The following is a 24,804-nucleotide window of genomic DNA, read 5'->3' as shown; positions in this document are numbered from 1 at the left end:
CTGCTGTGCTCAAGACCACAGAAGCTTTTCTTTTTTTTTTTTTTTTTCCTTCTAACCAGTGGCTGTCAGTTTGTGGTGAAAAACAAGATGATCGCAAATCCTCCCTGTTGTAAATGATTTCATAACGATGCTGGCAGTTTCCAAGGCTGTGTTTTAGTCATTTTTCCCTCAGGACTGATTCAGCTAAATAAATGAGTGAGATTAACTTTATAAATCTTCTTGGAAGCACGTGTACTGTCTTGCACATTTACCTGCTTTTCTGGGACTTAGAAATACTGCACCAAGGAAGAAAAAAGGTGACTAATAAGAGGCTTCCCCAGCTTGTTATTAGTAGGGAGGTAGGTGAGGTTTAAGGCAGCCTTGAGTGGAGATAGGTTCTCTAACAAAAACAGAACTGCAGCAAACATTTATTAAGCTGTCGCTATATGCCAGACATTGCACTACATTCTTTACCTGCATTATTTCAATATCTTTATAAAATGGGTACTACTCTTATTCTTGTCTTAGAGATGAGGAAACTGAGGCTCAGAGAGTTTGAGAAAGGTGTATAGGATAATGCAGAGGAGTAGCAAAGCCCTGGGCTGGCTCTGTGGTGCAGTGGTAATGTGCTGCTGAAGAGAAGCTGGATTCCATCTGGCGACTGCAGTACTAATCCCTAGTCTGGCCTGCTGGAAACATGCCAGGCACGTGCATGAGTGCCTAAGATTAGATGGGCTGGGTGACTGGGACAAGGGATGACAGAGTGACCAGACCCTGGAGAGGATTCACCCCCCACCCCCATTTAGTGCACACGCATGTCTTCTGTCATGAATAAAGACAATTAAAAAAAAAAATTAGCAAAGCCATGATTTCCATACCAGCTTGTCCAATTCCAAACTCCATGTACTTAACCATGTTTTCCTTCCCCATCTTCCATACATTAAGGACTTAATTTATCAGCTAGAACGTTGGCTTTCAAACATGAACTTTTTAACTACATCAGAATTTTCTGGGCCATTAAAAACTACAGCAGTTGCAATGACAACTACACAGCTTCTTGGAAGCACGTGTACTGTCTTGCACATTTACCTGCTTTTCTGGGACTTAGAAATACTGCACCAAGGAAGAAAAAAGGTGACTAATAAGAGGCTTCCCCAGCTTGTTATTAGTAGGGAGGTAGGTGAGGTTTAAGGCAGCCTTGAGTGGAGATAGGTTCTCTAACAAAAACAGAACTGCAGCAAACATTTATTAAGCTGTCGCTATATGCCAGACATTGCACTACATTCTTTACCTGCATTATTTCAATATCTTTATAAAATGGGTACTACTCTTATTCTTGTCTTAGAGATGAGGAAACTGAGGCTCAGAGAGTTTGAGAAAGGTGTATAGGATAATGCAGAGGAGTAGCAAAGCCCTGGGCTGGCTCTGTGGTGCAGTGGTAATGTGCTGCTGAAGAGAAGCTGGATTCCATCTGGCGACTGCAGTACTAATCCCTAGTCTGGCCTGCTGGAAACATGCCAGGCACGTGCATGAGTGCCTAAGATTAGATGGGCTGGGTGACTGGGACAAGGGATGACAGAGTGACCAGACCCTGGAGAGGATTCACCCCCCACCCCCATTTAGTGCACACGCATGTCTTCTGTCATGAATAAAGACAATTAAAAAAAAAAATTAGCAAAGCCATGATTTCCATACCAGCTTGTCCAATTCCAAACTCCATGTACTTAACCATGTTTTCCTTCCCCATCTTCCATACATTAAGGACTTAATTTATCAGCTAGAACGTTGGCTTTCAAACATGAACTTTTTAACTACATCAGAATTTTCTGGGCCATTAAAAACTACAGCAGTTGCAATGACAACTACACAGCAATCTTTTATAACAAAGCAACAAGAGCACCAGTATATTTTCTATGCCTCAAATCCTGAGGCTCTGACTCAGTCGGCCTGATGTTGAACCTGATCATCTTTTTGCCAACAATCCTCCTGGATTATTTATTACAGGTGCATAACCAAGATTGAGTGCAACTAGAATACAAGCTCCTTGAGGGTCTGTATTAACCGCCTTCAGTTCAGTGACCACTCCATAGATACTGGTTGAGCAAATAAACATGTAAAAGAAGTCAGTTGTCCTGCCCTAAATGAGAGCTGCTATTGTCTCAGTAAGCTTTTCTTTCTGGACAGTTTCTTTATGTCCACTTAACTCTGACATCATTGGTTCTTTCTGTTGTATTAGTGAACAACTCTTTTTGAGAGCTATAATACGAAGGCATGCGCCTGGTGTCTCTGGTGACAGTGGATATATTCTTAGTTGAGTCTCTGATCTCTTCACTTGTTGAGCATTGAGCATTTGGAGGAGGTCAGGATTAGGTTTGTGGGACAAGTTGGCCACTCACTGTGGCAGGCTTTGCATGAAGACTTGGCATGGCACAAGGATAAGGAGCTCCGGGGCCCATGGAATAAGAATAAGGTGATCTGACTCTTCGGCGGCCCTCCTGACAAGCAGGATCTGCACAGGCATGAGTGCTCCTTGTACACGTCCGCGTCTAACATAATTAGGAAACACGAAACTTCAGAGAAGCATTCAGGTTACTACAGGCAGAGACCTCGTTAGAGCTCGCTTACCTGACATCTCTTACCATGTCCTCGCTTTACCTCTCACAGCTGTAGACAGCGTCTTCATACATTAGTCGTTGGGACTGAGGGAGGACAGGAAGAAAGCTGGTCTCACGCAGGCTTTCTTTCCAGAGTGTGACTGGAGTTGCAATGCATGCAGTGGGCCCCTGAGGACGGACTGCCTGCAGTGCATGGACGGCTACTTTCTCCAGGACGGTGCCTGCGTCGAGCAGTGCGCACCAGCATTTTACCGGGACGTGGGCCTCTGCAAGAGTAAGTGTCTGAGGCCCTGCTCTGTGCTCACCCAGCCTTGGTCTCCTCTGATTTCTTCTCTTCTGAGAAGGAGCCTAGGGCTTTTACCTAGTCTCTGGTTTCCTTCCTAAGAACTGACTTTGTGATTATAAAAAATATTTCCTTATCCTTCTTCCATTCCCTAATATAGCATTTGTTAAATTCAAGGTCAATATGGCTGTCTTGGTGATATACGGCCAAATAGGTGTCAGACCTTACTTTTTTGAATTTTCTTAAAAATTGAGCAGTCTTGTCCTCCACATGGGGAGGTCTGTGAACTCTTGGCATTTGAGCACATGTAAAGACTTTTATTCCACTACCTGCCTCTCAGCCCTCTCAACCATAAACTTCACTATCACCTCCCTTTGGTCCATTATTCCTTTTAACTTCAATTTAACACCACAAAATTCCCAGACTCTGAAAATCCCACCAGAAGTATATAGATTGCATTCTTGGGACACTGTGGTAACTGACTTAGTCAGGAAAGATTAACAATTCAGCAAAATAGTACTGAGAGCCAAGGACTAGTTAGGATAGCAATAATTACTAGTATCTGTCAGCCATGCCATAGTTTATTTACCAGGTTCCACTATTTAATTTGCCTTCACTTGAGAAGATGAGTGGAACAGTATTCCCACTCCCTTTCAGAGGGAAGAACACTAGATTCAGAGAGGCAGAGTGACTAGTTCCAAGTCCCTGGCAGCTAAATCTGTACAACCAGAACCCTGGTCTTTGTCACCACATATAGTGCTTTACCGGTACCGCTTGGAAGGCCATACAGATTCCTATTGACTTGACTTTTGTCCTCCAGGCTGTGACAACCACTGTGTCCAATGCCAAGGTCCCCAGGAGTGTACCCGCTGTGAAGAGCCATTTCTTCTCTTGGAAGCCCAGTGTGTCCAGGAATGTGGAAAGGGGTACTTTGCAGATCATGCAAAACACAAATGCACAGGTAACTTGGGGGCTTGGCTGAGCACTCTGGAAAGAAGTGAGGGCAGCAAGTAAGTTGTGTATGCTGGTTCTCAGGTAACCAAGAGCATGTGAATTAGAAGCAGCAGGAAAACCCTGGGAGCTTGGCCTCAGTAATTGATGGCTTCCTGTGCACATCTGCCAGTTGCTGGTTAAACAGGATATAAGAGTGCAGACCGATAATTCTCTTGCACAAATCAATATTGTCCCTAAAGGTCTTTATGGACACGAAGCCAATATTTTATGAAATGTAAAGCTTATATTGAACTACACTGAGGTGTCCATTAAGAGTGGATCAGCCCTATCGATATGGACACAGAATTTTCAATGTGTAGACTAAATCACCCATGACCCTGATATTGGCATAATATCCTTGAAGAATTGGATTTTCGGGGACAATTTAGTGAGACATACTAGAGCTTTCATTATTAAACGAAAGTTAAACCCAAAGTCTTAATATCCTGGTACGCTGGATGATCTAAGAGAGTTTCTTGTTTGTTCTCTTTATTTCTATCAAATCTGGTACTCTCGGTCCCACTTTTTTTTTTAAACCATCTTTATTTTATCTGTCTGTCTATTTATTTTTAAGGTTTTTGCCATAGGGCACGTGCACTCACCAGAGAGGGACAGAGACAGTGAGAGGTAAGGTGAGAAATCATTTCCCCAGGGGAGAGCCATGCCACAATGCCCTCTCCCCTATTCTCATCTCAGGATTGTGGGCACACACACCAGGTATGATTTTTAGGCTGTCAAGTCTGAGATTCGAACCATGGTAGGGCTTGTGGGAGTCTAGCACCTTAACCACCATACAACTTGCTGACCCCACTGTGGACCCCATTTTATTTTATTTTATTAGTTTTTTGTTTGTTTGTTTTATTTTGTTTTGTTTGCCCTAGGGCATATGTACTTACTGGAGACAGAAACAGAGAGAAGGTAAGAAATCATACCCTAGGAGATGGGACCAGCAGTTAGCGTAATGGCTATGTTGCTGGATTCCCATGTAGTCGACCGCGGTTCGAGTCCCGGACCCGGTGGCTTAAAACTCATGCTGGGCATTGTGTGCCTGCGTGCCCAAGATCCCGAGAGGAGAATGGAAGAGAAGGGATTGCAGCGTGGCCATCCACCCTGGGGGGTGATTTCTCACTTTCTGTCTCTCTGTCTCTCTCTGTCTGTCTGGTGAGCACACGCGCCCTATAGCAAAAACCTCTCCAAAAGAAAAAGAAAAGAAAAAAAAAGAAAAGAAATCATACCCCAGGAGAGATGGTCACATAGCACAAAAGACTTAACAAGTGTTCATCAAGACAATATTAAATCAGATATAGAGCCCAGGTTTTCTGATGTATATCCAAAGGCCCCCCTCCTTGCTTTGGTAGAGGTTTTTGCCTCAGGGCCTGTGCATTTCCTGGAGAAAGAGAGGAACAGAGATAGTGAGAGGAAAAGTGAGAAATCAACCCCGAGAGGGGATGGCCACACCACAATCTCTTCTCTTCCATTCTCCTCCTGGGATCTTGTGCACACATGCACACATGCCCAGTATGAGTTTCAAGCCACTGGGTCCAGATCTCAAAATAGGTTGGCCATGTGAGAGTCAAATGACATAACCACTATGCCATCTGCTGGTCCCATATACAAAGCCCTTCAAACTATAATATGCATCCTCTCTACAAAGAGATAGGTTTTTTCCTCTCAACAAACAAAGCAGAAAAATTGGGCAATAAACACTCAATTATTAACTTGACCAAAAATAAATATCCTATGATTTCTTTCCATAGTTGGCTCTCCTGCATTTAAATTACTACTACTAGGCTGGCTCTAGGGTACAGCAGTAACGTGCTGCTCAAGAGAAGCCAGGTCCCACATGACTTCTGCAGTTGAAATCTCAGCCTGGTCAGCCTGAAAAACACTGAGCACTCGTGTGAATGCCCAGGATCCAGTGGACTGGAGGACTAGCTATAGTGGATCATGGCATAACCAGACCCTAGAGAGAGTGCTCATCTCTCTCTCTCTCTCTCTCCCCCTGTCTCATGTGTACACCCACACTGTCTATCATGAAGAAAGAAAAACTATTGAAAATATTGCCACCAATAACAATTAGAATAATAGTAGTAGTGATAGTCATAGAACAATTGAGCACCTTCTGTGTGCACTGTTTTAGTCACTTCACATCATACCACATGTAATTCTCCCTACTATTTCTTGTATTAGATGCTGTTACTATTCTTTTTTTTTTTTTTTTTTTGGAGAGGTTTTTGCTATAGGGTGCGTGTGCTCACCAGACAGACAGAGACAGAGAGACAGAAAGCAGGAAATCACCCCCCAGAGTGGGTGGCCACGCCACAATCCCTTCTCCTCCATTCTCCTCTCGGGATCTTGGGCACGCACGCACACGTGCCTGGTGTGAGTTTAAGCCACCGGGTCCGGGACTCGAACCGCGGTCGACTATGTGGAAGTCCAGCGACATAGCCATTACGCTAACTGCTGGTCCCTGACTATTCTTATTTTTAAGACAAAAAAAAAAAAAAGTGAAAAGGAAATTTCCTAAGGTCAACAGCCGGTTAAGGGGTAGAGGAGTGGGTACCAAGAAAGAGGCCATGCCCTTAATCATTGTAAACTCTTGCAAGTCAGCATGGCTAACTTTTTAAACAATCCATCTCTGTGCAATGTTTTTAGATGACATTGCATAGAACAGGGCATGTTCATCTATTCAGTTTCCTTCTGAGGGTAGATCAGCTCCCTATGAAATTATGCCAGGAATCTTAGACTTCTCTTTTGTTACAGTTGGGATCATTTATTGCTTGTGCTAGCTCTTCTGATTGAAATCCTCTTCTTTCTCTACCCTTAGCCTTAAGCTGTATGTCTGTGTGGTGGCTGTGTCTCACTTGATGTGTCCTCTCTTTGCTAGCCTGCCCTCGAGGGTGCTTGCAGTGCAGCTCCAGGGACCGGTGTCACCTCTGTGACCATGGCTTCTTTCTAAAGAGTGGCCTTTGTGTTTCTACCTGTGTTCCTGGCTTCTCTGCCCACTCCTCTAATGAAACATGTATTGGTAAGTGCTTCTTCTCCGATGATGTGGTTAATATAATGATAATTTCACTGTGCACAGGCTGAGTTTGCAGATATAATTGACTCACATGATCTAAAATGCAACATTTCCACTCCGGAAATGTTCCTGGGGCTGCTAAGGAATATAAAACTATTTATAGAACATGGGAAAATTAGGAAAATTCAACTTCTATGATTTTTAGAAGAGAAAAAGGAGCAATTGGCGCTTTAAAAATCACAAGTATCAAAAAAAAAAAATCACAAGTATCAGATCATTTTTTTTTTCAGATAAAATTTTTGTTGTAAAATTATGCTCTATTCTGGAACTGTGCTACATGTATATTTATATATAAAACTACATGTATATTTATATATACATTATTTATTTATGTCTGTGTAAACTTGTAGAGTTAATTACGCCAAGGTACAGTGGTGCATCCTTTTTGCACACAGTGGAGGTAAATTATAAATGAATAGTGTGAGGAGCCTGCCCCATTAGGTTCACAGGTTGAAAGTGGATGGATTTTAAGGCACCCTGTTTGCCATTACTGTGAGATGACAGGTTAAAGGAATGGAGCTACTTCCCCCAGCATGCTATTAGACAGTTTGCCTTAAACAGCAAAGAGAAATGAATTTGATATTAGTCTTACTTTTGAGCCCCAAGTCTGATGGATGAATGAAACTTGGTACTGTGCTTTGGTACTTGAAACCGATCATCCCTTTGCCTTTGCGTATTGTTCGATAATATTAGGCATCTGTTAACACTCTCAGTCAGTCATATTTTCTCTTTGTATTTGTGGCCTCTCAAAATATTACAGACTTTCCTAAGGGGAAAACTATCTTTGACTTCTTTTATTGGGAACCTTTAGGAACCCTCAAATATTTGAGAGTCAGCTTATTCCTCCTCTGGATGTAATACAAGTCGATTTGTGAAAGTGAATTCCACTTTCATTATAGTAACCTGACTGTGGAAGTAATCCCCATGTAACTTGCATTCCTAAACTGTCCTGTCTGACCTAGCTGTGGAAGAGAACGTAGCCAGTTAAAGGCCAGGCAAAACAACCTCCATGAGATAGGATGAATTTTCCATTATTACAGGAAATCATAATTCATTTGTCAGATGTTTTATGTGGACAGAGATGATAAAATTCTAAAACAAAGTATATATATTTCACATGAATTCTGAATACGAACCACTGACAAGCCTACTCTATGTTAGATTAACTGAGACTCTTCTAGGAAACAGTGCCTTGCCTCTTTTGTTACTCACGGTGGGTTAGGTGACCAAGATAGGACTATGGTTCACAAACCGGAGGAACCATTAAGATTACCTGGTGAGTTTATAAAATTAATGAGGTTCCTTCCAAGAACATCTAAATCAGAATCTCTGAGGCTGAAGCCCAAGTGTCAGTATTGTTTTCAAAGATCCTTATATGATCCTTTATGATTATTACATATTGAGTATCCATTATCCAAAACACTTGTCACCAGAAGTGTTTTAGATTGATAATTTTCTAGGATTATGAAATAGTTACATACACCTAATTAGATCTCTTGGGGAAGGGACCTAAGTCTAAACATGAAATTCATTTATGTTTTATATACTCCTTATATACATAGCTTAAAAGTATTGCAGCATTTTGACTGTGAGGTCAGGTGTGGAATTTGCTGCTTGTAGCATCATGTATGTGCTCAAAAGTTTCAAATTTTAAGGCATTTTGGATTTTGAATGTTCAGATTAGGGATGCTCAACCTGTAATGTTATTGAGATATAGTTCGTAGACCATAAAATCTACCCTTTCAAGTATATAATTCAGTGCTTTTTAGTATATTCACAGAATTATACAACGGTCACCAACTAGTTCCAGAATGCTTTTATCACTCTTAGAAACAAACAAACAGGGACAAACAGATGGAGTAATGGTTATGTTGCTGGACTCCCACATGGCCAGTCACAGTTCAAGTCCCAGACCCAGAGGCTTGAAACTCGTGCCAGGCACATGTGTGTGCATTCCCAAAATCTTGAGAGGAGAATGGAGAAGAAGGGGTTGTGGAGTGGCCATACCCTCTAGGGGATGATTTCTAGCTTTCTTTCTCTCTGGCAAGTGCATGCATTCTATAGCAAAAGTTTCTCTCAAATAAACAAACAAGCAAAACATAAGTGTTAGCAGCCGTTGCTCATTTCCCACTCATTTCATCCCCAAGCAACCACTAACTTACTTTGTTTCTATGACTTTGTCTACTCCAGACCTTTCACATAAATAGAATCATGTCATATTTGGCCATTTGTATCTGGCTTCTTTTAATTATCATAGTATTTTCAAAGTTCATCCATGTTGTAGCATGTGTCTCTGCATCATTCCTTTTCCATTTTATGAATGAATAATGTAATGTTATGTGGATACACTACTTTTTGTTTATCCAGTCATCAACTGATGGATATTTGAGTTGATTCTACTTTCTATTATCAATGCTGCTATGAACAGTTGTGTGTTTTCCTGTGGGCATGTATTTTCAGTTCTCTTGGGTATATACCTAGGAATTGATTGCTGGGCCTAATGATAATTCTATGTTTAATTGTTTCAAAAGCTGCCCAACTGTTTTTCCAAGCACATGCATCATTTTATACTTTTACCAACAATGTATGATGGTTCTGATTCTCTACATCCTCACTAACACTTACTGTCTTTTGGAGAGCTCCTGTTCCATGTTCCAAGAAGTGAATTAATAGTTTATCATGGTTTTGATGGCATTTCCCTCATGACTAATATTATTTCACACTTATGCATATACTTATTGGCCTTTTATATATCTTCTTTGGAGAAATGCCTATTCAAATTCTTGGCCCATTTTAAAAATTGAGTTGTCTTTTATTGTAGGAATTGTAGGAGTTCCTTATATATTTTAGATACAAGTCCCTTTTCAGATACATAAGTTGCAAATATTTTCTCCCATTCTGTGGTTCTTTTAATGGTCTTATTAATGTTCTTTCAAGCACAAAAGTTTTCATTTTGCTGATGTCCAATTTTTCTATTTTTCTTTTGTCACTTGTATTTCTTTTGTCTAATCTAAGAAATCATTGCCTAATTCAAAATCTGATCAATCTACTTCTCTAGTTTCTTCTAAGAATTTTTATGGGTTCACTCTTACATTAGGCTTGTACTATCCTCATGTGCACCTAGGACGATAACCACTGGATTAGATGGAGGCTATGATACACAATAGCCTCGAATCTTATCTGTGTAGCCCTGAGTTAACATTACAAGCCTATTTACTCAAAAAAAAAAGGGGGGGGCGGGGGGAGCAGATCTAAAGACCTGCTAGGTGAATAGGACAAGCTGACCTCTGGATTCATATGTTTTCCAGGAAAAATACACACCCCTAGTCTTCATGTGAATGGTTCCTTGACCCTTGCAATTGGTTCAATGAAGCCACTGGACTTTTCCCTCCTGAACATCCAAGACCAGGATGGCAGGGTCGAAGATCTCCTGTTCCATGTTGTAAGCACTCCCACCAATGGTCAACTAGTGCTCTCCAGAAATGGAAAAGAGATTCAGCTGGACAAAGCTGGCCATTTTAGCTGGAAAGATGTGAACAAGAAGAAAGTGCGTTTTGTGCACAGTAAAGAAAAACTCAGGTGACTAAGTGTTCTGTTGTTTTCCTTCTGTCTCCTTTCCATCATCGCTCCCTGCCTCCTCCCACCACCCCACCCCCACACCCTCCAATCTGTGTTGTTCAATAGCTATCCCTCTCATCTGGGGAAGATCGATACTCCATAAGTGCCAAACACTTTCAGCTGCCTGTCATCATTTCCCTGTAATTGCTCAGAGAGTGTGCTTCTGTTAGAGGCATTTTCATTTTATCACATAATTATGGGTAATTCTCTGATGTGACAGGAAAATTCCTCATACAATTACCCCGTTTTTTGGCCCAGCAGTAACAAAACCAGTTATAAACCCAGATTCTGCAGCTGCATCTTCATTATTAGTACCATACACTTGGAGTAACGAGAAGATAGCGGATGGAGCACGTAGCTCCAAAGGTGTTCTGTGGTCCTTAGAATTTCAGAGTTAGAAGAAAACTTAGAGTCACAGTTAACTTTTTATTATCCACATTATGGGATTAATTGTGGTTAATTTTTAAGCCTGATCCAGTTCTCCTGATCCTTAGCACACTTCTGGCTATCTTCCCCACCCCAGCTGACATATGCTTCAGGAATGCAATTGAACGTTAGCACCCACCCAAGCAAATATAGCCATATAATTAGCAGAGTAAATCTACTAAACAGAAATCAGAGAATGCACCCTAAAGATTAGGCTTTTGGATTATCTTTCCCCAGCTCTGCTTCATTAGAGCAGAGAATTCAGCAGCGTAGATGATATGTAGAAACAGAGTTGAAATCCATGGAACAGTGATAAGGGTACAGTGAATATTTTCTGCTGTCAACACTAAATTTGAGGGGTTTGCTCATTTGTTATAGGTTTTGCCTGGGAAATAGATGAGAAGGAAAGTAGATGACATTTTATTGTAGTTTAGAGCTGGTGATACCAGTATCCTCGAAAGACCACATTATAAGAATAAGAGCGACTAACTCTGAGTGCTAACTTTGAGCCCGACGTTGTGCTAAGGACTCCACATGAATAATATATACTGTGTTCCCAGTCTATGCATAAGGAAACTGAGGCTTTAAGAGTGGAAAGAAGTGTGCCCAAACCTCAAACCTATGAATGCAGAGCTGAGACTACAACCTAAGCCTGTGCCTCAGCAGCCCATGTCTGTAGTCACAGTGGTAAAGGATCATTGTATAGAGAAGGTTTGCTGCAGAGGGGAGCTTACCACTCTAATTTTTGATGCCATAGACTCACTCTTCACATTCCTACTCCATCTTCTGCTTTCACTTTTGCTACAAGTGTGTGCATCAGACACAAACACACACACACACACACACACACACACACACACAAATACAGCTACACAGACCTGTACCTGTAGTCATTTGTCTTCGGCTCATATGTAAAAAGCAGACCACGTCGTAGACCACCAAAGTTAATTCTCTTATCTGTTTAACTGCTTTTACTGTTCATCACCTGTTTTCTTGAAGAATCTTAGCTTTATACTCCTAAATGGGACAGAGAATAGCAGTTTTGAAACTTCTTGCACTACTCTTTTTTAGGTACCCATTTTAATACTGGGTTTTCTTTACCTAAAAATTAAAACAAAAGGGGAGTAGTAAAATAAAATCCATAGAAACTCATGACCAAACAAAGTTTATATAAGTCTCTGGATAATACAAAACCAAAGGGGCGACCTGCAACATAAGTTGGTGTTCAGTTTTGTTTTTTTCCATGAAAACACTGACTGTGATTCTTAGGATTGGATTTCTTTGTCAAAAACAACTACATTTACAGTTGTAGTGACCAGGATGCTGAACACTGTTATTAGAACCTTAGTGACAACAAAAATAATTTTTCCCCAGGAGGTTGGACATAATCACCTCTTTGTTCATTTTGTTGCTTTCATCAGTTGCATTCTCTCAAAGCCTGGATGTAAGAGTGGAGAGGGGCGGGATTTAAATGGGGCAGAAAATGAAGGGGAAGATGCAATAGGAAGGAAGACAAACATACCCTTTTAAAAAATAATCAGGATTATTGAGGTATAATTTGTATTCAGTAGTCTGGCCCATTGTAAAGTGTACTTTTTGCTCGCTGAGTATTAGCAAATGCATGAAGTCTTATCGTCTTGTGAACACAACCAGAGTCAAGACATAAAACAGTTCCATTACCCCCAAAAAAATCTTTTTATCATAGACGCTTTCCTTCCTGTCCCTAGCAACCTCTGATCTATTTTTATCCCCTATAGTTTTGCTCTTTCTAAGATTTCATGTGAATGGAATCTAAAAGTATGTCATTTTTTGTTTTTGATCATTGGTCATAATGCTTTTGAGATCCATCCACATTCTTTTATATATAAGTAGTTAGTTCCCCCAAAAAACTTTTTAGAAACCTTTAAGACAGGGCCAGCAGGTGGCATGGTGGTTAAGGAGCTGGAATCCCACATGGCAGACCACGGTTTGAGTCTCAGACCTGGTGGGTTCTTTCTCACTCTCTTTTCTGTCTCTCTTTCTGGTGGGTGCACATGCCCTATAGCAAATATTTAAAAAATAATAAGAAGAAATAAAAATAAATAAATAAAACCTTTAAGACAATGGTTCCTGTAGTAGACCAGAATTCATAAACATCTTACCAGCCAGCAGTGAGTTTTGTGCTTGGTTTGATTTTGAAAGTAGCCAATTCTTACCTTCCATTTAGCAGTCAGTAAAACTGTTGAAACAATGCTCTGGTAAAGGAAGAAGAGACCACAGCAGAGTGAGTCTTGTTATTAATTGGGGCTCTTTGGTCACAAGCAATGAAAATCAACTTGAAGTAGATTAAGCAAAATCAAGGCTTCTTATAACACTGCAGGGGTGGCTCAGATTTCAAAGACATCAAAGGTAATTGTGTTGCAGGACGAGTCTGGAAGCTCGTACTGGGAATAGGAAGCAGGACTTCTCTCATCTCTGTCTCTTTTGCTCTTGGGCTTCATTCACCTCTCTGCTACAGACAGGCTTATTCCACATTGTCATCAACATGGCAAACTCTGGTTGGTTGCCCCATACTCAACTGGTGAGGTTGGCAGCTCTCAAGTCAGGTCCAGATCACCAGAGAAGTATCAGCCATCTTTTCCCAGTCTTGTCCACTAAGAATGAATGAGGAGGAGGGGGAGAGTGAGGTAGAGTTATGTAATACAGACCTACAGATCTTATTATAGGGGGCTCACTCATGTGTCTTGGGAAGGGGCTGGGGAGAAGGTTTGCTGGAAAAATGAACCATTGAGAACTGGTCAGAAACTTGAAAAGATTCCGCCCTGTTCTTCAATTTAACCATTAGCCTACAATATATTACTAACTTGTCTTGGCCTAACAACTAATTTTTCAGCATTTTGTAAAATTATGTTTAGAAAAATTAGAAACAAAATAATTACAGAGCTACTATTATCATTATGATGCTGCTGTTATGCTGAGAACTATGAACACACAGTATTTTTATCTGTATCTCACTATATTCGTCATCTGATGACTTTTACTTAGAATGTGACTATTACATTAGTGTAGTAGTTTGATTTAAATTCTTACAAACATATAGCCTAAAAGTATTTTTAATTCTCTTATTTCTATAGATTATAAATTAATGATTGTGTTTTCTCATTTCTTTCTTGGGGACTTCTTTAGGAAAGGTTACTTCTCCCTGAAAATTAGTGATCAACAATTCTTCTCTGAGCCACAGCTGATCAACATACAAGCATTTTCAACACAGGTAATAAAAATACCAAAAAACTAATAACTTCACATGCCTTTTATTTTCAAGTGCTAAAATTTCTTGCAGTTTTAGCAAAAATGATTGAGTTCAATTACTCTTGCCCTAGTTTCCCCGTGAAATGCCACTGGAATAATTATGAAGACTTTTGGGTGATAATAACAACAATAACAACTTCTAATTCATCTATGGTACCCTTTTTAGTGTTTCACATAAAGAACTCAGTCCTCATGCCAATCTTATGAGGCGTTATTATCCCTGATTTATAGGAGAGGAAACCAAGTCACAGGGAGGTTAAGTGGCTTGTTTATGGTGGTATACCTAATAGAGGGTCAGGATTTGTGCCCAGTAAATCTGACTACAGTCTGTGTTCTAAACCAGCACATCATGGGGTGGGGGGTGGGGGTTATTTTATATACTGAATCTGATACTATCCTTCAGAACAACTTGAAGCTGTTCTAGTTGTTAAGACTTTTCTTATTTTTGCTTTGTTTTGTCTAAATAGTCCTCTCTCAGGATATGGAATTTTCAGTAAAAGATTTTATTAGGACTCTTCTTCAGTGAGGTGCCAGTATAGTCATCAGCCAAACACAGATCTGAGGAAATCACTGTAGATGCCATAAAGCTTGGCATAATGGCCTTTCACACTCACCTCTCATCACTCACCTCTGTCAGCTCGCACTTATGTGTCCAGAATACATGTACTGGTAGATGTTCTGAGAACTGGGATTGAGAGGTTTAGCAGCTAAAATGCGTGAAGAGAATAGGGAGACAGATATTGCCATATGCTGTGAACAGCAAGACCTCATCCTGGAGAACTGAGACAACCTAAATCCAGATCTCGCTATTTTGTAATCATGACTCAAGGAAAGACACTTGATTATTATTTATGAACTGATATTTTTATATCTTGGGTGTAAAAATGAAAAGGTCATGTACTATAGATAGTAACATAAACTTGAACCAAAAGTGGCTGCCAAATGGTATTAATAACCCAGATATTGTCTTCTTGTTGGAATAGTCACATCAGAGATGATTTGGAGTTTAGGAGTGATAGGAAAATTGATCCTAAGTTGATTTCATTTCATGAGAGGGCAAAGTATATACATTTTAATTAAAGCTAAAGCATATTGTCTCTGTAAATGTGGGCCAAAGGGTGACATTCAATGTTATTTACTGATTTAGATGTTCTTAGTACTTACACTCAGAAGTTTTGTTTTGTCCTTTCATTGAACTAATGTGTAGTTAGTCCACCGAAAGACCTTGGGTCATTGGCAAATGACTTCCTAGTCTGAGAGAGTAAGTGCTATGTTTCCATGGTCACTCAAGCTTTGTTTGTTTTCCCATAATCAAGTGAATAGATAATGAGGGCACATTTTAATTTTATTTATTGTATGAAAAACTTCTATCACTTCAGCTTTTTAAAAATGGAGTTTTAGAAAAAAAAGTTTTTTTAATCTTATTTTTGTTCTTATTTTGTTCTTTTAAATTTCTGTGATTTTTTTGGAAGGTCTTGAACCTCCCAAAGATTTTTCTCATGTAAGTTAATTTGGTCATTTTCACTTGAGGTTTTGACATCACCTTTGACCTTTCCCCTTTCAGAATATAGTTCAGGAATTCTAAGGAGTAGCTATCATCTAATTTCCCACTTTGTGATTACTATAATGATGTATTAGTTAGACATTAATCGATATTTTCATTTCCAGAAGGTCAGTAGGGTGTTTGGTTGGTTTTAAAAGAAAGCTACTTGGATTAAAGAAGGCAGTGTTTTAAAAAAAGTCCTGGATGATTCGACTTCAAATGATATAAAAAACTAAGATAATATTTTCTTTGGCTTCTGTCTTCATTTTTTTTTTGCATGTGTGTGAGTTTTTTTCTGTTGTGGTTCATTAACTTTTATCTTTATGAAAGAACATTTTATCTGCTTACTCAAGTTGGCAGGGGAAATCTTGACAATCCTAAGAAAAACATATTAAAATATTGCTGTATTAGCAGTGCCATGTGAGTAATCCAGGTGGTTGCCTGCCTTACCCAGCCTATGATCTTGTCAGGCTTTATAACTTGAGTTGCGGTGGCATTCTTTCAAGATTTGGATGAGAAGTCTTGAAAAAAATTAGTGGGAGAAGCCAGAGATAGCATGAATTCAGAATGCAGAAGTATCTTACTCTGTCAGCGTGCTGCAGCGTGGCCTGGAGTGAAGTGTATAACTCCCAAACGCCAAGTCCAGAAATTCCATACCTCTTATTATTCTCTTTTGGATGTAGACACTTGATTGGGTTTCCTGACAGTGAGTTGATCTCACTGAACATGCAGAAAATCTAGTGTAAGTCAAGATAGCAGTTGCGCCAGCAGGTGATGTGATGGTGAACATGCTGGAGTCTACATGGCCAACTCTGTGGTGCAAGTCCTGGACCTGGTGGCTTGAAAAACATGCCAGGCATGTGTGTGTGTGTGTGTGTGTGTGTTGTGTGTGTGTGTGTATCTAAAATGCCAAGAGCAGAATGGAGAAGAGATTGTGGTGTGACTCTCCCCTCAGGTGGGGGTGGGGGTTGATTTCTCACTTTCCCACTCTCTCTCTGTCTCTCTCTGTCTCTGATCAGTGCAAGTGCCCTATGGCAAAAATCTTAAAAAAAAAAAAGAAAAAAAAAAAGAAAGAAAGAAATATAATAGGAATATTAGAGATTTAGAAGCAAGCAGTTCTCATTAGTTGCCTCTTGTCAAGACTACAGTTTTGAAGTGGTCTAAGAAACTTCTAGAAATCAAAGGTATGAAGTAACCTCCAGTGCTGTGATTTCTGTGACTACGCCTCTGTGGCTTTCACCATAGAATAGTTGGGCACTTTGCTAGAGCACCTAAAAAAAGTGTCGAATATTGGGGCCAGCAGGTGGCATGGTGGTTAAGGGTCTGGACTCCCACATGGACGACTATGGTTTGAGTCTTGGACCTGTTGGCTTGCTTTCTCACTTTCTCTCTCTCTCTCTTTCTCTGGTGAAAGCACATATCTTATAGAAAAATTTAAATAATGACTATAATAAATAAAATAAATGATTCTTTAACAAAACAAGTATCAATCAGGCTATACACACTTGTATCTAGTCCACTAAATTGACCTATTTCTCTACTAAAGGAGTCTTCCTTTTTTCCTTCTCTTCAACTTCACAGGCTCCCTATGTGCTGAGAAATGAGGCTCTCCACATAAGCAGAGGAGAGAGGGGAACCATCACCACTCATCTACTTGACATCCGAGATGATGACAACCCACAGGATGTGGTCGTTGAGGTGCTTGATCCTCCACTTCATGGCCAATTGCTCCAAACACTTCAGTCCCCTGCAACCCCTGTCTATCAATTCCGGCTAGATGAGCTCTCCAGGGGCCTTCTCCTCTATGCTCACGATGGCTCCAGTAGCACATCCGATGTTGCAGTCTTGCAGGCCAACGATGGACACTTTTTAATATACTGTTCCATGTGAAGACTGTGCCCAAGGTAGGTGTCATTTCTGGATGGACAGTTTTCTTCCACTCAGATGTGAACTTGGGCGATGATATTTCATGGTATTCGTCTATTCAGACACGATCTATGATGTGGATGCTTACTAAGCACCAATAATGTAGGGGGCAGTATGTAGTTTTTTAGGAGGATTGTTGATCTGAAAGACGTGTTCTCTACAAAATAGGACACTTTAAATCTTTTTTTTTTATTGACCTACTGCCTATTGTTATCTGCAGATTCTTTTTTCTCACGTCCGAGCCTATTAAGACAACAAAGCATCCCTGCTCTTCTCTGCCCCTCTGTTAATACAACTGCTCATAAAGCATGAAGCCCACAGTCAGGTCATCTAGTGAACATCCCACCCTCTCTCATTTGTGCCACATCCATAAGCACCTGTGCTATTACTCAATTTTTTTTTCTTTGAATCAATTTTCTGTTTCATTGTGGCCCACCCAAGTAAATAATACCTGTGAAACCATGGACTTAATATAGAATTACATATTTTCTAAAATATTAAAATCTATACATAGCCTTTCTATAACATTTTATCCAGGTGCTGACATGTTCTTAGATACTGCAAGTGAGATGGCTGTCACACTTTAGGAAATACAGGGGTAATCCATATTAGGCTAAAGAGACTTTTTGAAAAACATTTTCAAAACTTGATATTTCACTGGAAACCCTTTTTTCAGTTGCATGGAGAAATGGCTCTCTTTTCTTTTTTGAAAATGTTTTTGCTATAGGGCAAGTATACTCGCCAGAGAGACGGGGGGAAAGGGATCATACCTATGGCCATGCCACTATCCCTTCTCCACTCTCTTCTCCGGATTTTGGGCATGTATACATGCCCTGTAGGATTTTCAAGCCACCAGGTCCAGGACTTGAACCACAGAGCCAGCTATATGGGATCCAGTGCTTTTACCTCCATGCCACCTGCTGGCACAAGAGTGGCTCTTTTGAGGCCAGGTGGTAGAGCAGTGGTAGAACAGTGGTAACACAGCTGCATCCACATGGGAAAGGTCCTGGATTTGTATCCTGGACCTCCCCAAGTGCGTTGGGCTCTTATGAATGTCCATGATCCAAGCCAGCTGATGCTGGAAGTGGATTGTGGCTTGAAGACCCTGTGGGGAGTTTCTGTTTCTGTCTTCTCTCTTGTGGAAGAAATAAATACACTTTAAAAATTAAAAATAAGGAGAGGAGGAGAAAAAAGAATGACTTTCATTGTAGTAGATTGAGAAACTTATAATTTTTAAAAACTTCTCATTCCAAATACCACTCCCTATTGAGGTGCCATTAATGATTAGCTTGAAAGATTGATTTGCTGAAGACAGTTTAAAATCGCCTGTCACTTTCTCGCCAATGATCAGTCAGAATTTGTGATTGATTATTGTGAAGGTGAACAGCTGAATCTAATATGGTTTGCTAGTTAGTTTCTTGGTCTCTTGTCTCATTATTTTCAGCTGTTGAAACAGTGATGGTGTCATGAGAGAGATGGTAATAAGTGAAGGCTGATTATGAGATAGAGTTGGCAGATAGCCACCTTGTAGCTAATCCTAATTATCACCCTCTTGCAATTGCCCTGGGAGATGTGGTTTAGTTCTAGAGAGATGAAGTCTAGACAGACATAGAAAGTTTTCTCTTCTTCCTTGGTTTCTTTCCAAAGGTTCTTACAGGCTTTCGGCATAGCCCTAGCAGCTGCCTGTCCTATCATGGTTTCAATCTCTGTGTTCAGTGTATTGCACAATCATATCGTGTGGAGTGGCCTAAGATCAAAGGGTATTTCTAGGATTTTAGCTGCTTTGGATACCAAAACAAAGAAAAACAGAATTTTTTTTTTTTTTGAGAGGTTTTTGCTATAGGGCACGTGCGCTTGTCAGAAAGAGAGAGACAGAGAGACAGAAAGCAAGAAGTCACCCCCCAGGGGGGATGGTCACGCCACAATCCCCTCTCCTCCATTCTCCTCTCTGGATCTTGGGCACACATGCACACGTGCCCAGCGTGAATTTAAGCCACTGGGTCCAGGTCTCGAACCACGGTCGACTACATGGGAGTCCAGCGACATAGCCATTACACTAACTGCTGGTCCTGAAAAACAGAATTTTAACTCATAAATGAAACACACAGTACAGGGTTTTAGAATCCTTGCAGTCCTTATAACCCGTGAATCATATAGGTATTGACTGTGTCTGTTGGTGATTCTTGAAAAGTGTGTTCATCTTGTCCATCCTTCTGGCCCCCTTCTCATCTCTTCATCCCTGTGCCGATTTATCCATGAAGTAGTCTAAAACTGGCTTCTAGCCCTTGTAATAAACCAGTGGCCAGAACCTCGCCATCCATAAGGATGTGCTGATAATAAATTTGACTATAATATTGATAATATTACATTAGGTCGTCAGGAAAGTCATGACATCATTTTCTATGTTTTTCTATGCAAAAACATGTCATGACTTTCCTGACAACCCAATACAAATAATATGTACTTTTTTTTTTCTTTTAGGAATTCAAAATACCTTTCCTTGTATCTGTTCTACTGATCTTTACACTATTTGGTGAAGATTAGAATAGAATCTATGAGACCTTATTTCTTCTAAAGGAAATTCTGCTAAGGGCAGATGTTTTTGTTTTTTATTTTTATTTTTATTTTATTATTATTTTTTAAATTTGCCACAGAACTTGTTCACTTATGAGAGAGAAAGCACCCTCCCAATGGGGCATGTCCATATCACAATCCCTTCTCCTTTTCTTTACCCCGTCAGGATTTTGAGCATGCTTGTAACACGCTCGGCATGTTTTTTACAAGCCAGGATTGAAACCATGCAGGATTGAAACCATGCAGTCAGCTATGTAGGATCTGGCTACCTTTAACCACTAGGCTATCAAGTTGGCCTTGTTCTGTTTTTAACATTTACTGGTTACTAAAGCTTGATGTGGATAGTCATTTGATCTTCATGATCATTCTATGATGTTTACACAACTACTATCTCTAATTTTCCAAAAGAGAAAACTGAAGAAAGAAACAGTTTTAACACATTCCTTTTCATGAGAATATTTAGTACTGGAGCTGTGATTTTTTTAATAATGTATTTTCTTTTCATTTCTTTTATACATTTCATCGCTATACATCACTTAGCTTGTTAAGTTCATTTTCCAGCGTGAGTACCTTTCGTAGCAGTCCAGTCAGGGATACTATACACGTTATCATATCTCAAAGGTGTCTGCCTCCTCCACTTAACCAAGAGGCTCTTCTCATGGCAGCCTGTGATTTTCAATGTTTTGGTCACATAGTTGTGTATTCCGTAATGGACAGGATAGAGGCGGTAGTTTAGTTATTCCTCAATGTCCTTTCCCAGCAGATTGGTCCTCACGTCTCCTGAAATCTTCCCTCTAACCTCACCACAGCTTGTTGTAAGTGAGGCTATTTATAACCATAAGTCTAGTGGGCTCAAGAAGAAAAAAAATGACCTCAGCCATTACAGCTTGCAGGAGATGTGTAGTCAGACATGATTGATTTTATTCTAATATCCATTTCTAAAAATGGGCATGCAAGTTCTTACCCTGAGGCCCATGTATATTAAATTTAGAGTAAGTCTGATTATTGGCCGATGTCTAGCTATTGGGTTAAGTGGAATGGCCAAGGCACTTCAGTTTAATTCTTAGTGCATGGATCTGCCAATTAATCTTAATATCATTCGGCAGAAAACTTATCCTGGCAACCTAGATGGAAGTAACAGAAAATGGAAGCTGTGTGAGAGCAGAGATTGTTTTGGTCTTACTCTCTTGAACAGGGACTATCATGGAGTTCAGTACATTTTTGTTGAGTGGATGAATAAACGAATGATATATTGATAATTGCTTGAGTGGGACTGTGCCCATGTTCCCATCTTCTGATCAAACTCTTACATCATATGAGAAGCCCTAGGTCACCTATAATAACACTGGGGTGTGTCATCTGGGACTGAGTAGTATAGCTGTCAGTTCTACCCTTGGTTTTCAAGTTCTACATAACTTTCCCCAAACATACATTTTGGCCTGGCAGTGAATAAACTTAAGTGACACCTCCAGACCTATATTGAGCCACTGAGGAGAAAATAGAAACAGGACTGATGCTGAAACATGTTCTGTTGGGGGAGGGAAGCAAGAAAATAAGAGATTAAAAAGGAATAAAGAATGCTTCACTGAACAGACCTTCATTAATTGGGTGGATTACCAAGCCCAAGCCTGCTGGAGACATGACTCTAAAGCAATTTGGCATCTAACAAAGGGTATAATATGGGCAGAGAAAAGTCATACTTATCATTGGACTTCTGTCTATTGCTGGACTTTGAAGGAATTACTTTCTTTTTCATGAATTAAGGTGCCTCTGGAAATCATGCCTTTTTCCACACTGCCAATAAATCTGATGATCTCTCTGACCTTGTTTGTTGTTGTTATTTTCTGCACTGAGTAATGCTTTAATGTTAAAAACCTCCCTGCCCTAGTATCATGCTATGAAGGAATGGAAAATTCCATTACTGAGAGTCCTCTCAGTCTATCTGTGGTAAGGTTCATGGGAAGCTAAAAAGCCCTGTTGTGCCTTCCATTAATTTGATTAATTCCTATGTCTCATTGGCTTTCTTAAAAGGACATAGTTAGTTTGATAATAATGATTTTATAAAAATTACAAATAACAATAGTACAAGAATGCTTTTTTAGAGAGAGATTTTTTGCTATAGGGAGCGTGCACTTACTGGAGAGACAGACAGACAGACAAAGGGACAGAAAGCAAGAAGTCACCCCCTGGGTGGGGGGGGGAATGGCCACACTGCAATCCCTTCTCCTCCATTGTCCTTTAGAAATTTTGGGCACACACACACTCACACATGCCTGATATGAGTTTAAGCCACCAGATCCAGGACTCGAACCACAGTTGACTATGTGGGAGTCCTGTGATGTAACCATTATGCCATCTGCTAGCCCCAGGAATGCTTTATTTTATTTTTTTAAAATATGCATAAGAGTCTTTACCTCATAAACAAGTTCTTGCCATGGGTCATGGTTTCAACTTTTGTGGGGCTTATTTCTTCAATTCAGTGTCTTAAAAGGTGAATGCTTAGGAAATATTTGTTGATTTAAGAATTTACATACACTTGGGGCCAGCCGGTGATGCGGTGGTTAAGGCACTGGAATTCCCACATGGCTGACCACAGTTCGAGTCCCGAACCTAGCAGCTTGCTCGCTCGCTCTCTCTCTCTCTGGCAAAACTCATGTGAAAATAATAATAAATAAATGAATAAAATAATTTAAAAAAAGAATTTACATACACTTTTACACACACACACACACACACACACACAAGAGGTCTTCATAAAGTTCATGGAAAATGTGTATCATAAACTGTGCATGGATTTCAATTTTTTTAAATCAAAATAAGCTTGTACTTTAGTTGAATTTTTCATAAGCTTTATGAATTATTTTTATGCATAGCAGTTGAAATCTACATGGAACAAAAGTTCTATATTCGTAACCTAAAGTATCAAACTTCTGAGGCTCATATATTAATATATATATTGACAAACTGGAAGCAGTCTAATTATGTTTCTTTCTTCATGTGGATAAATTTCACCTTATATCTGCCACCCTATATGTTCCTTCCTTAAAGTCCACAGTATTCTACAAGATTAAATTTTAAGAGCTATGGAATCAAGCTCTTGCAAAAGAAGGTATATTTTTACAGAATAAATAAGATGATAGGGTTGCTGTTATACCATCTATAGTCATTTTATATTTATCTTGAACATTTTGGCCTGAGGTTTGAGTACACTACCATTTGAGCTAAAAATCTTATCATGTATGGCCCTATCTTTAATTCGATTGATGGAGTAACTTTCATTTATTTGTTTGTGAAATTCTCCCCTCAAAGGAGAGAGGCTTGAGCCCTACTTCTGTTTTACAACATTAATACTTTTACTTATAATAAAATTTGTAATACCTAAACTTTATTACCAACGTTTCTGTATGGCCTCTTGTTCTATGAAATGAATTAGAAGAACAATTTAATTTTACCCACTGTTTCAATCATGCCACCAATTTTACTTGTTGAGATTTCATTGCCTACTAATGTGGTACTCCAGAGGATTTGTACAACATCATTGGGCAGGAGATTATACAGCTGGTAATATAGCTAATTTCTTGAGCTGACCGGAATATGGGATGCATACACCATTATGCAGGAGGGTGGGGGGAGACTACAAGGAGATAAATTCCAGAATGTCAGAACCCTTGGGGAAATTAGATTAAATTGTGACTTTTTGACACATGCTGTAGTAAAAAATGGTGTATAGTTTTCTATCCATCTCTTCTGAGTCTTCTCTGGACCCTCTTTCAAAAGAAAGAAATGGAAAAAAAAACAGCTATGTTAGGATATGTAGGAAGATTTATGCTTCTTTTTTAAAAACCACTTTGTTGAGATGTAATTGACATGTGAAACATTCTACATATTTAATATATCAACTTGATGAGTTTGGGAATAAGTATGTATCATGAAAATGGCACTTCCATCAAGGTCATAGATATATTCATTACCTCCCAAAGTTTCCGTTTGCCCTCTTTATTCATTTTATTTACTTACTTACTTACTTATTTCTGTGGTAAGATCCCTTAGCATATGATCTATCCTCTCAATAAATTTAACTAACATGCCAAAAGCATTATTCATAAAAGAAAAAATATATATAAACATCATCAAAGGTAAGAATAAAAAAAAGAACTATTAAGAAGATGAGAGGATGTCACAGATTGGTAGGAGACCTTTCCAAATCACATATCTATTAAAGGACTTTCAGCCCAGTCACAGTGGCACAGTGGCATAAGTGCTAGGGTACTGCTGCCTGATGCTGGAGCATCATAGAAGGCCTATGATCAAATACTGGACCAACCTAAGCACACAAGGTGCTGCAATGAGTGTCTATACATGCTGGGAAGGCTAAGGTAGGAGGATTGTGCTATCCTATCAAAGTTACTTATCTCTCCCCCCATGTTAAGAAAAATTAAAAATTGGGACCAGCAGTTAGTGTAATGGCTATGTCGCT

General features: G+C 39.7%; 1 protein-coding gene across 1 annotated transcript in view; it reads left to right on the top strand.

The window, feature by feature from the left end:
- The window catches only part of FRAS1 (Fraser extracellular matrix complex subunit 1), a 321,939-nt gene that overhangs the window by 141,033 nt on the left and 156,102 nt on the right, over positions 1-24,804 (top strand). Inside the window, 7 exon segments of the mRNA XM_027773018.1 lie at positions 2,728-2,868; positions 3,698-3,838; positions 6,758-6,898; positions 10,261-10,531; positions 14,162-14,246; positions 17,409-17,691; positions 17,694-17,731. Coding sequence (XP_027628819.1) covers positions 2,728-2,868; positions 3,698-3,838; positions 6,758-6,898; positions 10,261-10,531; positions 14,162-14,246; positions 17,409-17,691; positions 17,694-17,731 — 1,100 coding nt within the window.

The sequence above is a fragment of the Tupaia chinensis genome, unplaced genomic scaffold, assembly GCF_000334495.1.
Source record: "Tupaia chinensis unplaced genomic scaffold, TupChi_1.0 Scaffold000318_1, whole genome shotgun sequence".
Classification (NCBI taxonomy): Eukaryota; Metazoa; Chordata; class Mammalia; order Scandentia; family Tupaiidae; genus Tupaia; species Tupaia belangeri.
The sequence above is the reverse complement of the archived record's forward strand: the minus strand, read 5'-3'. Positions and strand labels throughout refer to the sequence as shown.